The 18667-nt window shown below is 40.9% G+C and overlaps 1 protein-coding gene across 6 annotated transcripts in view; it reads right to left on the reverse strand.

The window, feature by feature from the left end:
• Window positions 1-18667, reverse strand: part of NPAS3 (neuronal PAS domain protein 3) — a 794663-nt gene that overhangs the window by 48936 nt on the left and 727060 nt on the right. For all 6 annotated transcript variants that reach the window (XM_074365668.1, XM_074365666.1, XM_074365667.1 and 3 more), the window contains one exon: window positions 15480-15598. In XM_074365668.1, coding sequence (XP_074221769.1) covers window positions 15480-15598 — 119 coding nt within the window. The remainder of the gene's footprint in view (window positions 1-15479; window positions 15599-18667) is intronic.

The raw sequence follows: 18667 nt of genomic DNA on the forward strand, positions 1-18667 counted from the left end.
TTCCCGGAGGCAGGTATTGTTGCAGAAAAACAATATTATTGATAAAAATCTTAGCATATTGGATCTAGGAAGGGAAACTAAATACATCTTTTTCATTCTTCCCACCAGTCCTTTAGAGCTCCATATTCTTAACCTCACACTGCATTCCACTTTCACTTTGAATTTTTATTTTTGAAAAGTGTTTTAACACCTCTCGAAGCACACTAATGAACTGCTCTCTAAGAAGAACCAGCCTTACCGAAGTTGGCTTTGAGAGGCAGGCAGAAATTGAAGAGCACTGAAAAGATAGTGCACAGATTGGGGTATCAATGATTTTCCTTTTTGAAAGTCTGCAAGTTATAAGAACACTGGTGTCTGGCCCATTTGTCTTGCTAAGCGCCCATCTTATGGTTAATCCTGTTTTACAGCATTCCGATACACAGGGAGTTGAACTTGAGTGTGAAACACTGAAAAAAGAAATATCAGAAAGACAGATGGCAGGCTGTCCTCCCCAAAACTCAATTTCATATTATGCATGTGATTGCTAATAGGCAAGCACTAAAAAACAATTTTCCTTGACGGAGAAGAGCTGATAAATTGTCAACATAAAGTTAGACTGTGGTTGCTCCAGCGATCAAAAGCTCGTCTGCGAGTTTGGTCCCATCAAAGTCAGCTTCTTACAACCGTAACAGAATTTATGAATGCATATGTCTATAAAGTGACTGAAAACAACCCTTAACGCATGTTTGTTTATTGGGCATCAGCTCTGTGTGGCTTTAGCACATGCAAAAAGAAAAACAAAACAAAACCAAAAAACCAAACACACACCCAAACCTATTTTTGTCCAGTTCTCTTTTTCTAGCCTCTGCATCTGATAATGAAAAAGTCTGGAGCCAGCTGGGGGTTTGATTGCCCCTTCTGCCCTAAGAGCTGACTTAGACAAAAAGATCTCCTCTTCAGTGGCTCCTGCACGGTTTGGGAGTGTACTCCACTGGTTACACTAGCTGTGTGGTCACAGAAAGAGATACATTTGAGAGCAATTGAGAACATTGATTATTCGGAGGAGAAAAAGATGTTTGAGAAAGAAAAATAAATAAAATCAAGGGATAAAAAGGCAACTCAGCTAATGATTCGCAATTGAAAGCCCCAAAGTTTCATATTATCTTTGATAGAAAGATAAAGCCTTTGCAGGTGCTGCAAAAACAGACAAAGATTTTCTTCTTTTTATTTTTGAAAGTTTGTTTTTTAAAAAGTATTTAGGCATTCAATCCAGGAATATACAATTGTATTTTAGGGGGAGAAGAGAGAAAGAGAGGGTGAAAATTTGCCCATATTGAAAATTCAGTAGTCATTTACTGTATTTGATTTTTAAAAAATCACTTAAAATGTTGAATATTTGCATGTTTATCACATGCAGATTTTATGTCATTGGTTGCTGTTTATTTGAACAGTTGTTTGATTGCAGATTAATTATGACTGATCTGACATGCAGCAATCTTGGTGGAACAAAGGGATTGAGTGCTCAGATCATACTGTTTATAGAGGCTGCTACAATTACAAGAGAGGCTGAGTAGCTAACCAGCATTAGCAAATGAGCTGAAGAACAACTAATTTTTTTTTTAATGAGAAAAAAGTTATCCTTAAAGCTGGGGTTTTGGTAAGTGGTATACATAAGAGAAACTGGAGGCTGCCTGATATGTAGGCTTTATTTATACTGTGCCAAATACTTAGACATTTCCCAGAATCCAGATACCTAGTGGTGTATAGACCAAGTAGTTGGGTGACTGAGGTCTGCATGATTTTTCCTTTTCTGATTCATTTTATGATCTAACATTTCAATGCATAAAGACTTTAGCTTTTTCTTGAGTTAACTGGTTCTAGGAAAATCATATTTCTGCTTTCAGAATGTCTATACCAGCATCTGAAATTCAGGAGGGTAAAAATCCCTGCCCTCATGTAGGGCAGAATGATAGAAGGAAAAATAAATTGAGAAAATTCCAAAAGGAATTATCCAGTGGCTTCCTTAAATCTGCCTACTTATTCTCTTATCCTGTGGACTGAGAACAATCTTCTTGGTCTCCTTGTTGGAAGACAGTGACCTTTTTACTTACAATGAAGGCAAGCAGTTTTGTTAGAGTAAAAAAATTCTTGATCTTCATCCTTGTTATCCTGAACACTGATTAGCCCACTGGGCTGGTATTGCACTAAATGAAGACTGCAACTCCCATCTACACTGGCCGAGTCAGATAGTTGCTTTCACCCCTGATTCCCTTGAGGACCAGATTTCTTTCTGCTCAGTGCACTTGATGCCTTCATCTCTTTGCTGAAACTGTTACCCTGCACAGAGTTCCTTCCCTAATACCTCTGTTGCACAAGTCTGTCCTTTAAGAGCTGGCTAAAATCAGGCTTTCTTTGAGAATCTCTCTTCCACCAGACATAGTCATTTATAGATCTTCCTGGACTTATGATGGGGTTACATCCTGATAAACCAATCATTAGCTGAAAATGTTTTAAGTAGAAAATGCATGCAATACACTTAACCTACTGAACATCATGGCTTAGCCCAGCCTACCTTAAACATGCTCAGAACACTTACATTAGCCTACAGTTGGGCAGAATCATCTAACACAAAGTCTGCTTTTAAAGAAAGTGCTGAATATCTCATGTAGTTGATTGAATATTGTACCGAAGTGAAAAACAGAAAGGGTACAGAATGGTTAGCGTATTAGCTGTGGCTGCCCAGCATCAGGGAGACTATGGTAACACATATTGCCAACCCAGGAAAAGAGCAAAATTCAAAACCTGAAGTATGGATTATATTAAATGTGTATTGCTCTTGCATCATCGTAAAGCTGAAAATTCAAAAGTCAAACCATCTGTACTTCATCCCATTGCCCTTGGAACATATCTCTGTTACAGCACGTATCACCTTATCCTAGTCATTTCCTTTTTTAAAAAACATGTTATTTTGGAGGGAGGGAGGTAATTAGGTTTATTTTTTTTAAGTTTTTTTTTTTTCCATGGAGGTGCTAGAGAGTGAACCCAGGACCTCATGCATGTGGAGCATGCACTCTACCACCGAGCTCTACCCTTCCCCCATCCCAGTCGTTTCGGTGTGCCTGCATAAGTCTACACTCTGTTCTCTGGACCAATGACTGTTTTATCCATCTTTGTCTTCCTAGTACCCCGTGCAGTGTGTAATACACACCAGGTACACAATCAGTATTGACTGCATGATTGAATGAAATCAATTCCTAATACTTGGAACAAAAGGTGATGCCGAAGAATGAAAATTACAAACTGTTCTTCGTTACAATAGACTTTTCCTTTGATTCCCCAGTTTATTATGGACTGATAAAGCTTGTTTTTTGAAAAAGTTTCCATTATGAAGGTGGAAAGCTTTGGGGGAAAAAACCACATTCTGAAAATCTAGTTGGGACAATTAAAATTAGTTATTTCATATCAGTTGGAAGGAACTGAAGCAGATAAACTCTGGGGTCAGCATGTGCCTGGTTCAGCTTTCTTTAAAGGCATAGGGAGTAATGAAGCTTTCCGTTCTATCTTCAGTGAAATAACACTGCTGAAATATCACCTCATTTTTGATGTCAGTGATGATTTCTTCTTACCTCCATGATGTCAAAAGGGAATTGTTGTTATTATTAGAACAACAGATTACTAATGATGCTGTAAAGAAAAGAGGAAGAGCTGAAATCAGTACACTCAAGCATCCCACATATCCCTTCTCGTCTGAGCCTCACTGTTTGGAACTTTGGGCAGAGTTACTCGGCAGTGTCGCAGCTGTGTAAAAATTATTCTCAGTAGGAAGTAAATCAAGAGCAGATGCCCATGAATTTTCACTAGCAGAGCACTAGCCCTTTAAAGTTTTCAGGCCTGGATGGCATGATTACGAGGTGTGATTTATGTATGCAGGAAGAAAAAGAGTCTTTGGGGGCCAAAATGTGTCATGGGCTCCTGTGGCATGCTTCCACGGATGCCTTCCCAAGGGGAGGAAGACTGGATGAGGGGCTCCCCAGGCTTTGAGTTCTGCTTCCCTCTGTGGCACGGTGGCAGTGTGGTCTGTTGGTTCTGGGCTTCACTCCTTTTCACCTACTGACTGGCTGGCTGTCAGTCCATGTCGATGTCTGGGTTCTAATTCACTGTGGTTGACCTACAGGGCTGAGTGCTTGAGAAGATGGAGGTGCTAGGCACCACTTTTGTGTCCTAGAGATCAAAGTCACTTAACATGCCCCCACTGTGCCAGGGTGCTTGGGACCTGGCTACTGCGGTCCTCAGGCAAAGTGTATCCCTCTCCAGATCTTTCCAGTGGAAAGAGAGAAAACATACATTTCAGAGAGAAGATAGTAATTTATAGCAAAAGAACAATTCAAGAATAAGAATGTTTTACATGTCCATGGCACCTTTCTTTGAGGAGTTTGATAACTATCATATCATTAACTCCACTTACCATTAAAGAACATTGACTCAGGGCTCGGCTGCCTGTAGGACTATTCCAGGCAGGTTAAAAGATGGATTTTCCTTCCACTGGAAACTTATAACCATTTCTGACAACAGTAAGCCAAAAGCAAAAAAACGGGGGGGGGGGGGCAGCAAGAGAGACAACTTTAATAAGAACTTGTTATTTGGCATTAAAAGTGAGGTGAATACATGTTGCCTTAAAGAGAGTAAGGAAAAGAAATTTGTCACTGCTCATGGAAGAAGGCCAGAGAGTATTACCCGCAAATCACCATTTTATCTTTGCCTTCAATTTAGGATCTCGGATGATTTCTCGGAGTCTAGTCGAGCCATAGTCTGTACATAGGACTAGGTACGAAGTCCACTGAGCCCTCCCTAAGGATTACAAAGTCCTCCCCCAATCCCCTTTCCCTTGCTGCAGTGATTTAGTTAAATGTTCTCTGGAATATTTCTCAAGCCGGCACCGGCCACAGGCAATATGGCAGCTCCTGGTAACTGTGTGGCCTTCGCTGGGACTTCCCGGTGGGCTGCAACCTCTCTGTTCCCAGGAGTCAGGGGCTGCTCCTGATTAGGCAGGTCCTCTATTCCATTCCACCCAGAGTACCCCAAAGGGGCTTTCACCCCAACATAGAGAGTCAGGAGGATGTCATCTCAACCATCAAATGACGAGGGAACACTGAAGGCAAGTCCTATTATTATTCTGTTTCCAGCAAAGAAACAGAGGCCTGGAAAAATCAGGCTGCTTGTCTAGCGTTGCAGAGCAAGCAAGCAGCAACGCACTAGTAACAGGATGAAGTTTTCTGACTCCCCTCACCAGGTGGGCTCCTATTAAGCCACTCTGTTTTCATGACTTCTACAAGGAGTCATGAGTTTGAAGGACATGTAACAAGGGGCTGTTGAGAACTAATAAATACATTCAGAACTACCAAGTAATAATCAAGTGACTCTTGATTGTACTTCCAGAGTTCTAGACACTAGAATTGGGTACAAGTGGGGTACAAGTTAAATACATGTTGATTAAAAAAAACTGAATATGGTAGCATGAAAAATATGTCATAGAATATGTCAACCATTAGTGAAGCCCTTTGAAGAGGAAATGGAAGAAAACGTCAAGTTATCTTACTTAGCAACAGGGCCTGGAAACTAAAACATAATTCTATTGGCTGAATAGTCTCATCTCCATATCCCCTTTAAAGGAACTAGCATATTGACCCAGGGAAGGAATATCTTCTGGCCTTAGTAGAAATGATGTCCAATATTTATAAATTCATTCATGTTTTAGAGAAATGTTTATTGAATTTCTAGTATGTGACCAACTATTCTAGGAACTTCAGCTTACACTGTGGTGGGGAAGACAAATTATATACAGACATGTTTATGAAATTGTGTTAGGTTGTGCTAAGTGTGGTGAAGAACAAGGCAGCAGGGCAGAGCAGCTGATGGGATACAGAGGGTGTGTTGAGCTATTTTATATGGGGTGGCAAGGGCAGTGATGTGTGGGAAGAAATCTGCATGAAATGTAGGTGTGACCCATGGGTTTATCTGAGAAGAGTATATATTCCAAGGAGAAGAAAAAGCAGGTACGTACAGATTGCTTCTGTAGACCGCTGCCAACAATAAGCTCAAAGTGATGTTTCCAATATGGTGACTTAGAAATACCTACTGCCCACTGATAGTTCAGATTAAACACACACACACACACACACACACACACACACACACACACACACACACTCTCTCTCTCTCTCTCTCTCTCTCTCTCTCTCTCTCTCAAGGCAGCAGCCCAAAGTCTCTCTTGAATATTACTACAGAGGATAGAGAACTGATTAGAGAGATGATTCTTTTGTTTAAATAAGAGTCTTGCAAAGCACCTTGCAACAAGGCCATTCTTTTAGTCTGATGGTAGAGGGCATTCATGGAGAGATGGGAAAATGAGATCAGTTCCTTGTCCCCTGGGAAGAGACTACACGAGAAGATTTGAAGTCCAGAATCCTGGCATTTTCTCCTCACTTGGAATGAGTCAGCAGCATCTTCTCTGGAACGTTGTAGAGAACCTCTGAGGTAAGGCTGGACTCCGGCCCCGTGGTGGTCTGCCTTCCTCTGAGGGTCTGGTGATGTGTGTATAGGTGCTTTAACCAAACTGCAGCCTTGTGAGCTTAGAGGAGCCTAGAAGCTGCATTTATTCCAGAGCTTAACACCATCAAATTGGCCCTGCCTCTACTTCATTCTTGCATTAAAGGACTATATTAGTCTTGCCATGACGCTAAGTCAATTCTAAAGAAAACCATTTGGTATGTGTTTCTTTTGTTAAGGGGACAGATGATGTATTTCAGTTACATTTTTTTGTATCTCATAATCAAATCAATATTCAGGACACTTAAGCAGGGAGAAATTTCCCAGAAATAAATGCATTTTCTATATTCAAAAGAAATCATTTATTATTCTGGAGCTCACATTACTTCCAGGAGATAATCCGAAGTATTATTGGCAAATTACCACTTTCCATAGTCTTAGGTGCTTATGCAGATGCATAGAAGCTAAGGTTTTTGGACTGTCTAGGTCAGTCTTTTATCAAACTCACAATAGGAATTCCATAAACGTGAAATTTCATGTAAGGACACATCCTGTGTGCTCACTGCAGGCCAGGCATCATGGTGGTTGTGTATTGGCACTGCTTCACTTTTATTTACAAAAGTCTTGTGAAGTACCTGCTGATACTTGGACTTGCCAAGAGAGGGAACAGATGCTTAAAGAAGTTAAGCGGTATACTTAAAGTCAGAGTGAGCTATGGCAGGGCCAAGTCCAAATCCTCAGCTGTTTGACATCACAGCCTGTGTGCTTAGTCACTTGTCTATAGAGTGGTTTTGAGGTAATGAGGGTTAAACAGGGAGGGTTATGGATCAGGAAGCCCCTGAAATCTGTAAAGAGTTAGGTAAGTGCTACTTTGGACCCCTGGATCAAGAGGTTACTTTAGGGAAACAGAAATTATGGACCTGGGCGGCTGTTGTTGGGGCATCTCAGCACATCGAAGAGGGCTGGGCCTAAAAAAGTGTGGGGCTGTGTTTATGTTTACTTTTTAGTTCTGAAATCTGTTTTTTCTTTCTTATAAAAATCGCTTTAATGGGCCAAAGCCTCTCAACAGATGATATTTTAGAATCTATTAGATTGAGAATATATTTACAAAGACATTAATGATTACTTTTGAAGGACACTCAATAGTTAAGTGACCTTATATACAGAAAGGGTTGTTAATTTTTGTATCATTGATGTCATTTTCAAAGTGATCATCGTTTTCATTCTTAGCTAGCAAAGACTCAGAAAACCGACCTGAAAAGATTGAGAATTAGTCAAAGATGGGATGCTCTTGTTTGTCCTACCTGCTTCTCAAATCTGTATAATGGGAAATGAGGTACCTGTAAGTCAGCAACGTACTTGGGCTGCATTTACTGACACACTTAGACTTTACAGACACTTCACGGAGTGGCTAGTGATTATGCCTTGAGTTGGTAAAACAGCTAGCTGATTAGTCCCGGCAGAAATGACATATCCCAAGCCAGAACTCCTGTCATGCCTTGGTAATGGGAAGTAAATTCTTTAAGATCAGAAACAATGTCAGTTATATTTAAAATGACACTGGAAACCACGTCGTAATGGACAATTGTGCAGAGGTGAGCAGGGACTAAAATGAGATAATAGGATTTTAAAAATTTGATTTTATTGGTTCTCTCCTCTATTTGCGTTTTTCATCAGGGTTACCTCTGCCTGTAAGTTTTACCCTGGAAATGTTTTTTTCTCCTTCAATTTATTCTGGGTATCTGGGTTGATTGAAAGGCAATGTATGCGTCATCTTAGAAAGCCTGAATGGGTTGACAGAATTTTTGGTCTCTCTGAAAATTCATCTATTGATTTGACAAGACAGTTACGTGTTGTGAAGCTTGGAATGCCGTAGTCATCATTTCAAACAACATGAAGCTGCAGCAAAGGTTTCAGGAGACGCAGTGATATGCCTGGACACCTGGAGCATTTCTGAGTCTCAGACTGGAAGAGACATCCAGATGGCATCTAGTCTGTCCATGTGTGTCTAGGAGGAGAGACTCCTAACTGATAGTTCAGTGTATGCTCTTAGAAATCTCCAGAGAAGGACCGCCACGCTCTTGTCCCCTACATTAGTGCTGGGCATACCTCCAAATGGAACTTCTCCTGCTACAATAAAGTCACTGCATACAGTTACCCTCCTGAGCAAAGAAAGAATTAGCCTTCTTATAACAACACTTGATGTATTTCTAGCATCTTTGACAAGTCATGGAGTTGTGCCAGGAGCCAGGATATTATTGAATATTGTTCTAATTTTCAGGGAGATAGGGCCTCAGAAGGTTAATATCTAGAAAAAAGTTCTTGAAAGATGATTTCATAGAAAGAAAATGGTGATCACCAGATGCTAATTTGAAGTCGTGATGAGTAAGTGACACTAAAAGGACTCTATTTTTTGTTTTCCAAAAGGAATTCTCAACTGATGGCTCAGGGAGTGCCGTAGATGTGGTACATTCTGATTTCCATAAGGTGCTGGTAAAGAGTAACAGTATCCTGGCAGGCAGGATGGCAGAGTGTGAGCCAGGTCATGGTCTGGTCGTTTGGGTGCACAGCTCTTCCAGTGGTCACGTCTAAAAGACACTGATGCCAACTAGCAGGATCTCTAGTGCTATGTTCCAGGGCTGAGTACTGTCAACGTTTGTCACTGCTGTCTTGGAAAAAGAGAGCATGCAGTTCAAGTCAGCTAACATTTCCCAAGTGGCAACTCCATGCAGCATACCGTGCTAGGTGCTGCGGGAAGAAAGGGTAAGAAAGCACCCAGTGTCCAGGGCGGGATACGGGAAAGAAGAAGGCATTTGGAATTGAAGGGTCTGAATACTTCTCTCAGTTTTGCCATTTACCATTTATGTGAGTTGAGACAAGTTAATTCTTATTTCTGTGCCTCAGTTTTACCTATCTGCAAAATTGGGACTAGAGATAATTACTGAAAGGAATTCTTGTGAGGGTCATATGGAATTATATGAAAGTGCTTCATAAAACGGAAAGAAGACAGACAGCTGAGCCTGGGTTACTTCATTTGATCTGTATAAAAATTCTTTGAGTTACATATTATGAATAGTTTTGTCTTATAGGTGAGAAAACTGAGGCACAGAGGGCTTGAGTGAAAACAAAAAATGCTATTGCAGCACAGAGGAGAAGGGATAGGTGCACTGGGGGAGACGAAAAAAGAAGTGATGTTTGAGTAGTGCCATATTGGTTGAGCAAGTTTTCCAGGTGGAAGTGTGGCATAAAGGCATTTCAGGGAAAGAAGAAAAAATCATGGCCAAAAGCATAGCAGTGTGAATATGCAAATACACTTCTGAAAAGGTGGTTGGACTGATTTTACTAGAGCATCAGTATGGAGAGTTCCCAGAAAGAATGTGGCAGTGGTGGTAGGTGAGGACCAGATTCTTGAATATGTTGGCACTATGAACCACTGATGTCTTAGGAGCAGAGAGGAAATGACTGCTTAGACTTTGGGAAGATATTCCATGGAGCAGAGTGCAGGATGGAACGGAGAAGTAAAAGTTTCTGGGAGATAATGTGGGAATTTCTCACAACAGATCCAGAAAATGGCTTTAAACTGGAGGAATGGAAATAGAAGCAGGTGGATTTAACCAATTCTGGCAGCACATGAAAGTGACAGGTCATCAAGAGGGAGGGGCCGGTATCTTAGTATTACAGACTTCATGAAAGAATTAAACCAAGAACTAAAATTCCAGATGACTGAAACAGTAATAATTCCCTTCTGGTTTGCTATCATCTTGAGTCTTGTCAATATACACATTCAATCAAAAATATGTTTGCATATGAAAAGCCTTCAACTTTAAAATTTACCTAGCTGTGATTTTGACATTGGAAATCCTCGTGCTGCAACTCTGTCGCACACTTAAGTGAACAGGAAAAGACAGGAGGACCCTGTGCCACGGAAAATAATTTTCAACTACAGATATAATCTTTTAATAGTAGGTATTATTTTTATAACAAATATATTCTGAGAGATACTCTTTCAGAAGATTATCTTTATATGCATGTGCAGATCAAAATGTCAATCTTAGTTTTGTACTTTTGTAATCTAGGAGTTGATGTCTTTTGCCACAGGAGTTCAATATGTATTATTAACACTAAATGGACAAACGGGAGGGAGAAATGAGGAGGAAGGAAAGGGCTACTGTGATAAGTACCAAAGATGTCATCATATTAAATAGGGTTTTGTAACCTGAAATCACTGGAAACACTTCAGGGATCCAAGAACTTCCTGATGCAAAATGCATTTACCTTGAGGGAGAGGCTCTACAGATTTCATCAAGTCCTTAAAGGGATCTATGACACCCAAAATAAAAGAAATCACTGTTAAAATTATGGAATTGCCTTACTCCATGGATAGATACAACCATGAATTTTAAAACATGAACCAGAGAAATTTGTAATATAAAAAAGTCTATGTGCTTAGAGGAGACAAAAGAATTTCCTTTAGCTAATGAGCACCTTCTAATTTTTTGCTTTTGTTACCTCATGCTTAGATATTGATAGAGATTCTTAAAGCTGAATAACACCAGCAGTCCTAAGAAACTAGTGAACCTTCAAAGTGTTTCCTCTATTATTTATACTTGGACTCTTTATTCCATAAGGATAGATTGGTTGGATAGATTTCAGAAATCATTTAGTTCAACACTTAGCTACAGGCAAATCCCTAGCTAAATCATCCCAGATGGGGACTGTTTATTTTTAAGAATCTGAAGTTCTCCCCTCCTCCCTTAGTAATCTGTTTTTATGTGTCATAGCAGGAACTCCCAGAACTTGAGGGTTTTCAAGGAGACGTGCTCAGCACTATATAAAAATAACATAGATTCTCTCTGAGTTTCTCAGTCCAGGATGCTCTACCATGTCATGAGAGGTAAGGACATCATAGTGTGTGTGGGTGAATACTCCAGAAATGACAGTGATGCTGGTGGGCATTTAAGAATAGATTAGAAAACTGACAGCCCTGCCCCAAAGGAAACTATCCTCCAAAGATGGGAGCTAAGGAGGCGACCCTATGAGTCTTAACTTCTCTAATTTCTCTGATTAAAAATCTCCTTTTACCCCTGTGCTGTACCTAGTAAGCTCCCCTAGACACAGACCTAATCAAGAAGGCAGAATATTGATGCAGTGCAGCTGAAAGGAGAGCTGTGCTAGGCTAAGATACGGGCCAACAGTGAGACCTAAACAACAAGGAATCCCCTGAGGCATGAAAAGTGACTGGTCCAGATAACGTGCCACTGTGGAGTTCAAAGCCAGTGGGGACAGACGGAGACAACCAACGCATGTCAGCTCATAGCTGGGAAACTTCATGGGCGAGAGGGCAACTTTCCTGAGGCCTGGGGCATGGAAGCAAGAGCAATTTACATCCCACGCTTTATCTGAATTAGCAGATCCCAACTGGTACTTCTTTGGCTAGAATTCTTGTTCCTGGGTACCTGAGTGAGTATCATATGCCCTGATGAAAAGGCAGGTAAATCTCTGTAAATCTCTGTTAACTAGCATGGCAGGCTGTGCTGAGCTACCAAGGGAAGGTCCTAATCAGGCAAGAGGTTTTCCTTTTTAAAATTTAGATTAATTTTTCACATATTGAGGTCCAGTGTGCACTGAGCCCTTCTTAGTACTTAATCCATTAAGCCACTTGGGACTTAATCCATTAAGCAGTGAGGCAGAGGAGGGAACAGGGCAGGCTCTGGAGCTTAGATGCCTTGTCAATCCTGGCTCCTCAGAAGTGACTTTAGATCTATATGAATGAATATGGACAAAATACTGAACCTATGACAGCCTCAGTTTCACCACCTGCAAAATGGGCACAATAATAGAATGTAATGCTTGAATAATGCCCAGCACAAAGGAAGTTTTTAAATAAAGTTTTGGGGATTTGGTAAAATAAGTATAAAGTGGTACACTGTCTCCTAATGTTCAATAAGTGGTACTTTTGCTACTATGATTACTGTCAGTGACAACAAGGATGACACTCAATAGTGATGGAGAAAGTCAGAATAGTCCATGTGCCAAGGTCACAGAAAAAATGGAGAGAAATGCAGTGACCTGCACTGAGCAAAGCTGAACATCTTGAATCTGTAACTAACGGGAAAGAAAAAAGCAAACAATGGCAATAAATTAGGGAGAATATTGGGAGTATGGAGAAATTATCATCGCTGTTTCTTTTTATTTGTGTTTATTGTGTGGTGGTGGGGTGATTACCAGTTTTATTTGAATGTTTTATAAGCTGTTAGATTTATTTACTGAGAATGAACAGATAAATAGGGATGTTACTCAGCTGTGTCATGTCATGGCTTCTCATCAGCTCTTCCACTAACTTCCAGACAAGGTTAATTAATGAGGAAAGTTCACTGCAGAGGGAGGGGGGAGAGCTGAATCTGAAGGATGATTCGTCTTGTTGGGCGAATGGTGGGTGAACCAACTCCGGAGTTTGCCGTTCTAGGGAGGGAGGAAGGCAGTGGCTGGAGACTTTCAGGATATCTTGAGAAAGATGTGCTGTCAGAGGAGTGTGATCACTTTCGTATTATATAATTTGATACAAACTGGAACAGCTTCTCAATCTTTTCTAATCCTGGATGTTCAAGGTTATACTTTTTAATATTTTGTTTCCCTTCTTAGAGCAAGGTATCCTTATCCTAGCCCCGAGGAGCTCCAGAAACACTCTGCTTCCGTATGTTTTCACAGAGGTCCCTTTCCAGTCACACCTCATAGGTGTGACAGGTCACCTCCTCAAGGAGACCTCCTGTGACCCTACCTAAAGTGGTCCCTACCAGCCACTCCCTCACATTACCTTGCTTCACTCTCTCCCTAATAGTGTGAAGGTCAAATCCCAGTTCTGGCCCTTCTGTGTGTGACCTTAGATGTGTGAATTAATCTTTCTAGCCTTTCTTCATCCGTAAAATGGAAACAATGAAAATATTTTCCTCCTGGACAGTTATGAGGACCAACACACACAAGCTATTCCAGGCTCGTAAATGTTACCTACTGTTGTGTGAGCCTTCATCGCTCTCTGAAGTCACCTTCTTTATTTACTTATTATTGTCTGTTTCCCCCATTAGTTAGCAGTTAGCAGGGACTCTTTCTTGTTCAACGCTGGGTTGAGGATCTCGAACAGGCTCCATATTAGGAGCTCAATAAATATTAGTCAAAATAATGAATGTTCTATCAATATTTAAGAAATTAGCTTGTCCAGCGTCAGGTCACGTAGCAAACATGCTTGACTGAGCTGCCCGAATGGCAGAACAAACAGAACCCAAGCCACTTGCTCTCTTACCTAGATGGAAACGCAGAGCATTTCTCCATATTACCTTTGCGCCCACACATCCCACTTTTGGGCAGATCTAAAATTCTGCAGAGCTTTATGATCCCTGTTATATGAAAGTAATGATGCTGTTTTGTTGGTTTCCAAAAAATTAAGTTATCTAATGGTACTGAATTATACTAGATATTGCTTATTCAGTATACCTCACTTCTTCTCCCCCTCTTTCCCGGGGATATGCCTGCTACGAACCAGGAGAAACCAGGAAAGGCGAAGAACAAACAAGGACAGACAGAAATGTTGGAATGCCAAGAATGTGTCTTTTTAGCATTGCAGTGACAATAATCACTACACCTATAGTCTGCTTGTAGAATTCCAAACTTGCTAAGACTACACAGTTAACAACTAGTAAATGTATCCTGTTCAGCGAGGCAGGAACACACAGAGCGGTCCTAAGGAGAGTCTGTTTTTAGTCCTCCGACACATCCCTTTGTAACAGGCCAACCTATCCCTCTGCAGGTAGACCTCCCGCCCACAGAGCTGCCCAGGTGCCCCTCCCTCACTTCGAACCCTGTTAAAGGTTAATGGTGTTTCACAAGTGCCCTTTGGGCTGTAGGACAGCTCAGCTAAAGGTCATTCTTGGAAGGACCTCCTTTCCCATCTCCTTCCTTTTTTACAGAAGAATTCATGTCAAAGAAAATACCTGATTCTGACTTTCCTGCAGCTGCTAGTCTCCTGATGCCTTACGTAAAGTTTTTAAGGCCTGATGAGAATGGCCGTTAGCATCCCTGACAAGGCTCTGGCATTGTCCCGCACGAACCGAGCTCCCAGAAGCTCTAGACTCTCCAATGGGGGAAGGTCATGCTGGCCACAGTGACAGTGCATGTCATTTCTGTTCGTCCTCCCTCAAATAATAAATATTGTTTGAGAGATTGGTTAGTGTGCTGTAAAACTGATAAGATTCAGGTTGCCAAAGGCATTTCATAAATTTCATAGGTCTTAATTTACGTTGCTATAGTAACTGAAATGTTGGAATTTCCCTAGAAAGCTTTTATATCCCTAACCTTAGAGTGCTAATAGTGTAGATTATGACTCTGCACTTGGTCTTTGCTGTTGTGCAGACTGTGTCTTCTGTATGTGGAGTATTCTGTATGTGCAGACGTATGACTGAATGTTTACTAACTGTAATTTCAAAATTAGCATTTCTGCCGTCCAACCTGATTTTCTTACCTACATCCATGAAACTTGGTGAGCAAGATGTTACTAAAATGGACAGTTCTCTAAAGAGAAAGGGGGCATTGGAAAGGGGAATGGGAAAAAATAGAATTCTTCTAAGTAGTAGTTCTAGAATCTTCAGGACGGATGTGAATTTGGCGCACCTTCTCCATCAAAGTGAATTTCTAGCATGCACTGAAGCACTTGATGCATTATTAACAGGTGCTTTGAGAAAAGACACTATGCTGAGGTATTTAGTGCACCAGCACTGTCTGAAGTGACCATGGGAGGTGTGATAAATCCCCTGCCTTGAGACAGGAAGATACCTAAGAACCCCGCGGGCTGCTTGGGATCACATGTATTAATTATATGGACCCAAAGCAGCTGGGAAACTCACTGCAAATGACCTAGGATGGACCTGAGACACAAGTCTCTCCCCTGCTGGAGTCCAGCTTACCTTATATCCTGATGATTTGATGTGCACGCCGCGTTTGGTCAGAGTAGATTTCATTCGGATGAAAAAGGAGCGCTCAAGGGTGTTGTCAGTGGTTAGCAGACTGGGGCTGGTGGATTCCACTGAAGAATACAAAAATACATACACACATGATTTAGATCTCTACACAGCCCCTCACAGCTACTCCTCAGGTGCAACCCTTGAGATCACTAAAAATAAATGACTGATGGGTGCTAAGAGTGTAGTAATCAATTTACCTCGTTTAGAAAATGTTTACTTTGCAGAAAAGAAAAAAGCAAAATTAATGTCTCTGAAGAGACGCCATTCCAGTTTCTAGCAAGAGCTTTTCGGGCCTTTTAACGTCCAGCAGCTCCCTAAGTGGGGTCTGAGAGTAAGTAAGTTATTGTAGCACTTCCTGAGGCTTGGCCGGTGCACATGGAGAGAACTGTCACAAAAGGAAGGGCCCCAGAGATTTAGGGGGTCAGCCAAGACTGAGGCAGAGAGGCTTCTGATGAGAGTAAGGATGACTGGCTCTTTATTCTCCCCCAAATCCCTTCATTGGAACATTTGCCTACTGGGGAGTTCTGAGAACCTGGAAACCATCAAGGTTGGGTAGACATTGGCGAGTGTCCTTACCCTCCTGAGCTGGTTTCCTTCATTGTGGGGACTAAGAGGCATGAAGTCTTTCCAACTGACTTGAGATAGAAGGCTGGGGATGGGATATACAGACAGAAACAAAAACTCCTCTCACCATCAACCTTCCTGTCCTGTCACAGGTGGCTGCTTCTCCCCCGCCCTCATCAGAACAGAAAACACTGTGTGTTTACTGCTTTGCTTCTGATGGGGGAAACTCATAGTTTCTTCTCTCAAGCAAGATAGTTAATCTTTCTCTTTAAATGGATTTAGACTGAACAGAATATGTTTTTACTTCTGAAACTTAAAATGGTAGCCTGCAGTCGTGCTGACCTAAAAACACCTTGATGCGACAGGCCAGGAGGCAACGTCAGCCTATTTTCTCTAAAAATAATATTCTAACGTGTTTTATAAATATAAGTCTTTTCCCGAAAAGAAATTAATTTGGGGGTTTTAAAGCCTAATGATACTCTAATTTTATTCTTCTGAAGCGGTACTTTTAAGTTGGTCTTATTCTACAGTAAAAAAATACATATATGTCAAACCACAAAATAGAATTTCTTTTGAGCAGCCCTGTGTGAACACTAATTTTCTCCAGGGTGAAGGTAAAAAAAAAAATGTGTAATAAAGAGATTTAAGAATTAAGTATGTGCAAAAATAGCTATTAAAATACAAAGAAAAATAGGCTTTTAAATTTTAAATTATGAAACATAGTCCATATATTTCTAAGGGAAAGAAACATCTATTTTTGATATTAAATTTGATGCTCAGTTAAAAGAAGAGTGAGCACTACTATAACAACAGAAACCTTGCTATTTGTAGTCTAGGGCATCTTGTATCATTCTTGTCTTACTATGACTGTATTTTCCTATATTTATGGCGTTTCTGTTCTGGGGTGATGGAAGCCCTGACAAGTGTCCCTTTCTTATGTCTCTCTCTTAAGATTTTTTTTTTTTTTTTTTTTTTTTGTTTTAGAGAGCACGGATCTGATGTCATTTTAAATGTACAGCTTTTTATCACTCGAGGGAAAAGCAGAGCCATGTTATATTTAGTACTTTCATTTCTTCTGATTAAATATGAATTACTATGAAATTTTTCTCATCATCTAACACGCCATAATACGCCAACAGCTTTTTAATACACTATATAAGCACAAACTTCTGCTCTAAGAGTTTAATTTGCCCCTCTAATCCAATCACATCAACCTTATTTCTCTTATCAGAGATTCCCATTTTGAATTAAATGAGCTCATTAGTTTTAATCAAAAGCAGAGAGATCAAAACTTAAACGTAAATGCTTTAGATCAGAACTGTCAGTCAGCCGTGCAGTTCTATTTTACTAAAACACAAGATCAGAGACCCTTAGAACCAATTTTTTCTCGTAAGGGATGCCGAGAGCTTGAAGATGCTATATCCCTTTTTTTTTTCCTTCCTCCCAAGGACAGATTATACATTTAAGGTTAGACTTAATTTATAGCAGTTTTTCATCCTGGTGGAAATGGAAAAGTACGCCAATCTGCTAGTGTCCCTTTCACATTTATGGGCACTGGTCCTCAGAGACTTGAACTAACGGGAAGCCATCAGAATCCACGCCACAAACTCAGTCTTAAAAATTCAGCTCTGCTCAGCAAGATTGTGTTTGCAACAGCTGAGGAAAAATGAAACCTCCCAGAAAAGGGAACTATGTTTTAGGGCTGGGGTCCAGGATGTCCTGAACCCAGTAAGGAAGGAACCACGTAACCGCAGAAAGGTAATTCAGGCATCATTAGAAATTATTACTGTTTTCAGCACGGGGAGCTGCACACATAATTAGTGTGCACTTTAGAGACCCCAGCATGGGTGCTTCCTGCTGGGTGACAGAAAGGGAGACATGAGCTTTACATGAGCGGTGGAGCCCGAGCACTGTGTCCTGCTCTGTCTGGGCAGTGAATACAACACACACCCCCGAGCCATTGTGTTAAATTTCCAGCATGTATGGAGGCAGCGTTAATTAAACCCAGGACAACTGTTGTGAGAGGAATGCTGAAGTCAGATTTTGCCCCACTAAAGCTGAGGTTTAAAATCTAAACTGTCAGAAACACACACACAGACAGAGAAAACAAACTTATGGTTACCAGGGGGAAAGGGGGGAGGTGGAGGGATAAATTGGGAGTTCGAGATCTGTGGATACTAACTGCTATATATAAAATAGATGACAAGTTTATCCTGTGGGGCACAGGGAACTATATTCAGTATCTTGTAGTAACCTACCGTGAAAAAGAATCTGAGAAGGAATATATGTATGTGTATGCATGACTGAAACATGCTGTACACCAGCACTGGCACAAACTGTAAACTGACTATACTTCCATAAAAAAGAAAAACAATGAAACCTAAACTAGTCCTCAAACTTTATTTCAGGAGTGTGGGGGTATGGGGCGGGGACTCAGGGAGAAGAAGAGAAGGCAACTTAGAAAAGAGTTTGATTTCTGGTGATGATTTCTGCTTTCACTCCACATGGCTTTCTAGCTCTGAGGAGAAGGGCAGAAGTAACCTGCCAGGCTGGCCTTTTCAAAGGGA

The sequence above is a fragment of the Camelus bactrianus genome, chromosome 6, assembly GCF_048773025.1.
Source record: "Camelus bactrianus isolate YW-2024 breed Bactrian camel chromosome 6, ASM4877302v1, whole genome shotgun sequence".
Lineage (NCBI taxonomy): Eukaryota > Metazoa > Chordata > Mammalia > Artiodactyla > Camelidae > Camelus > Camelus bactrianus.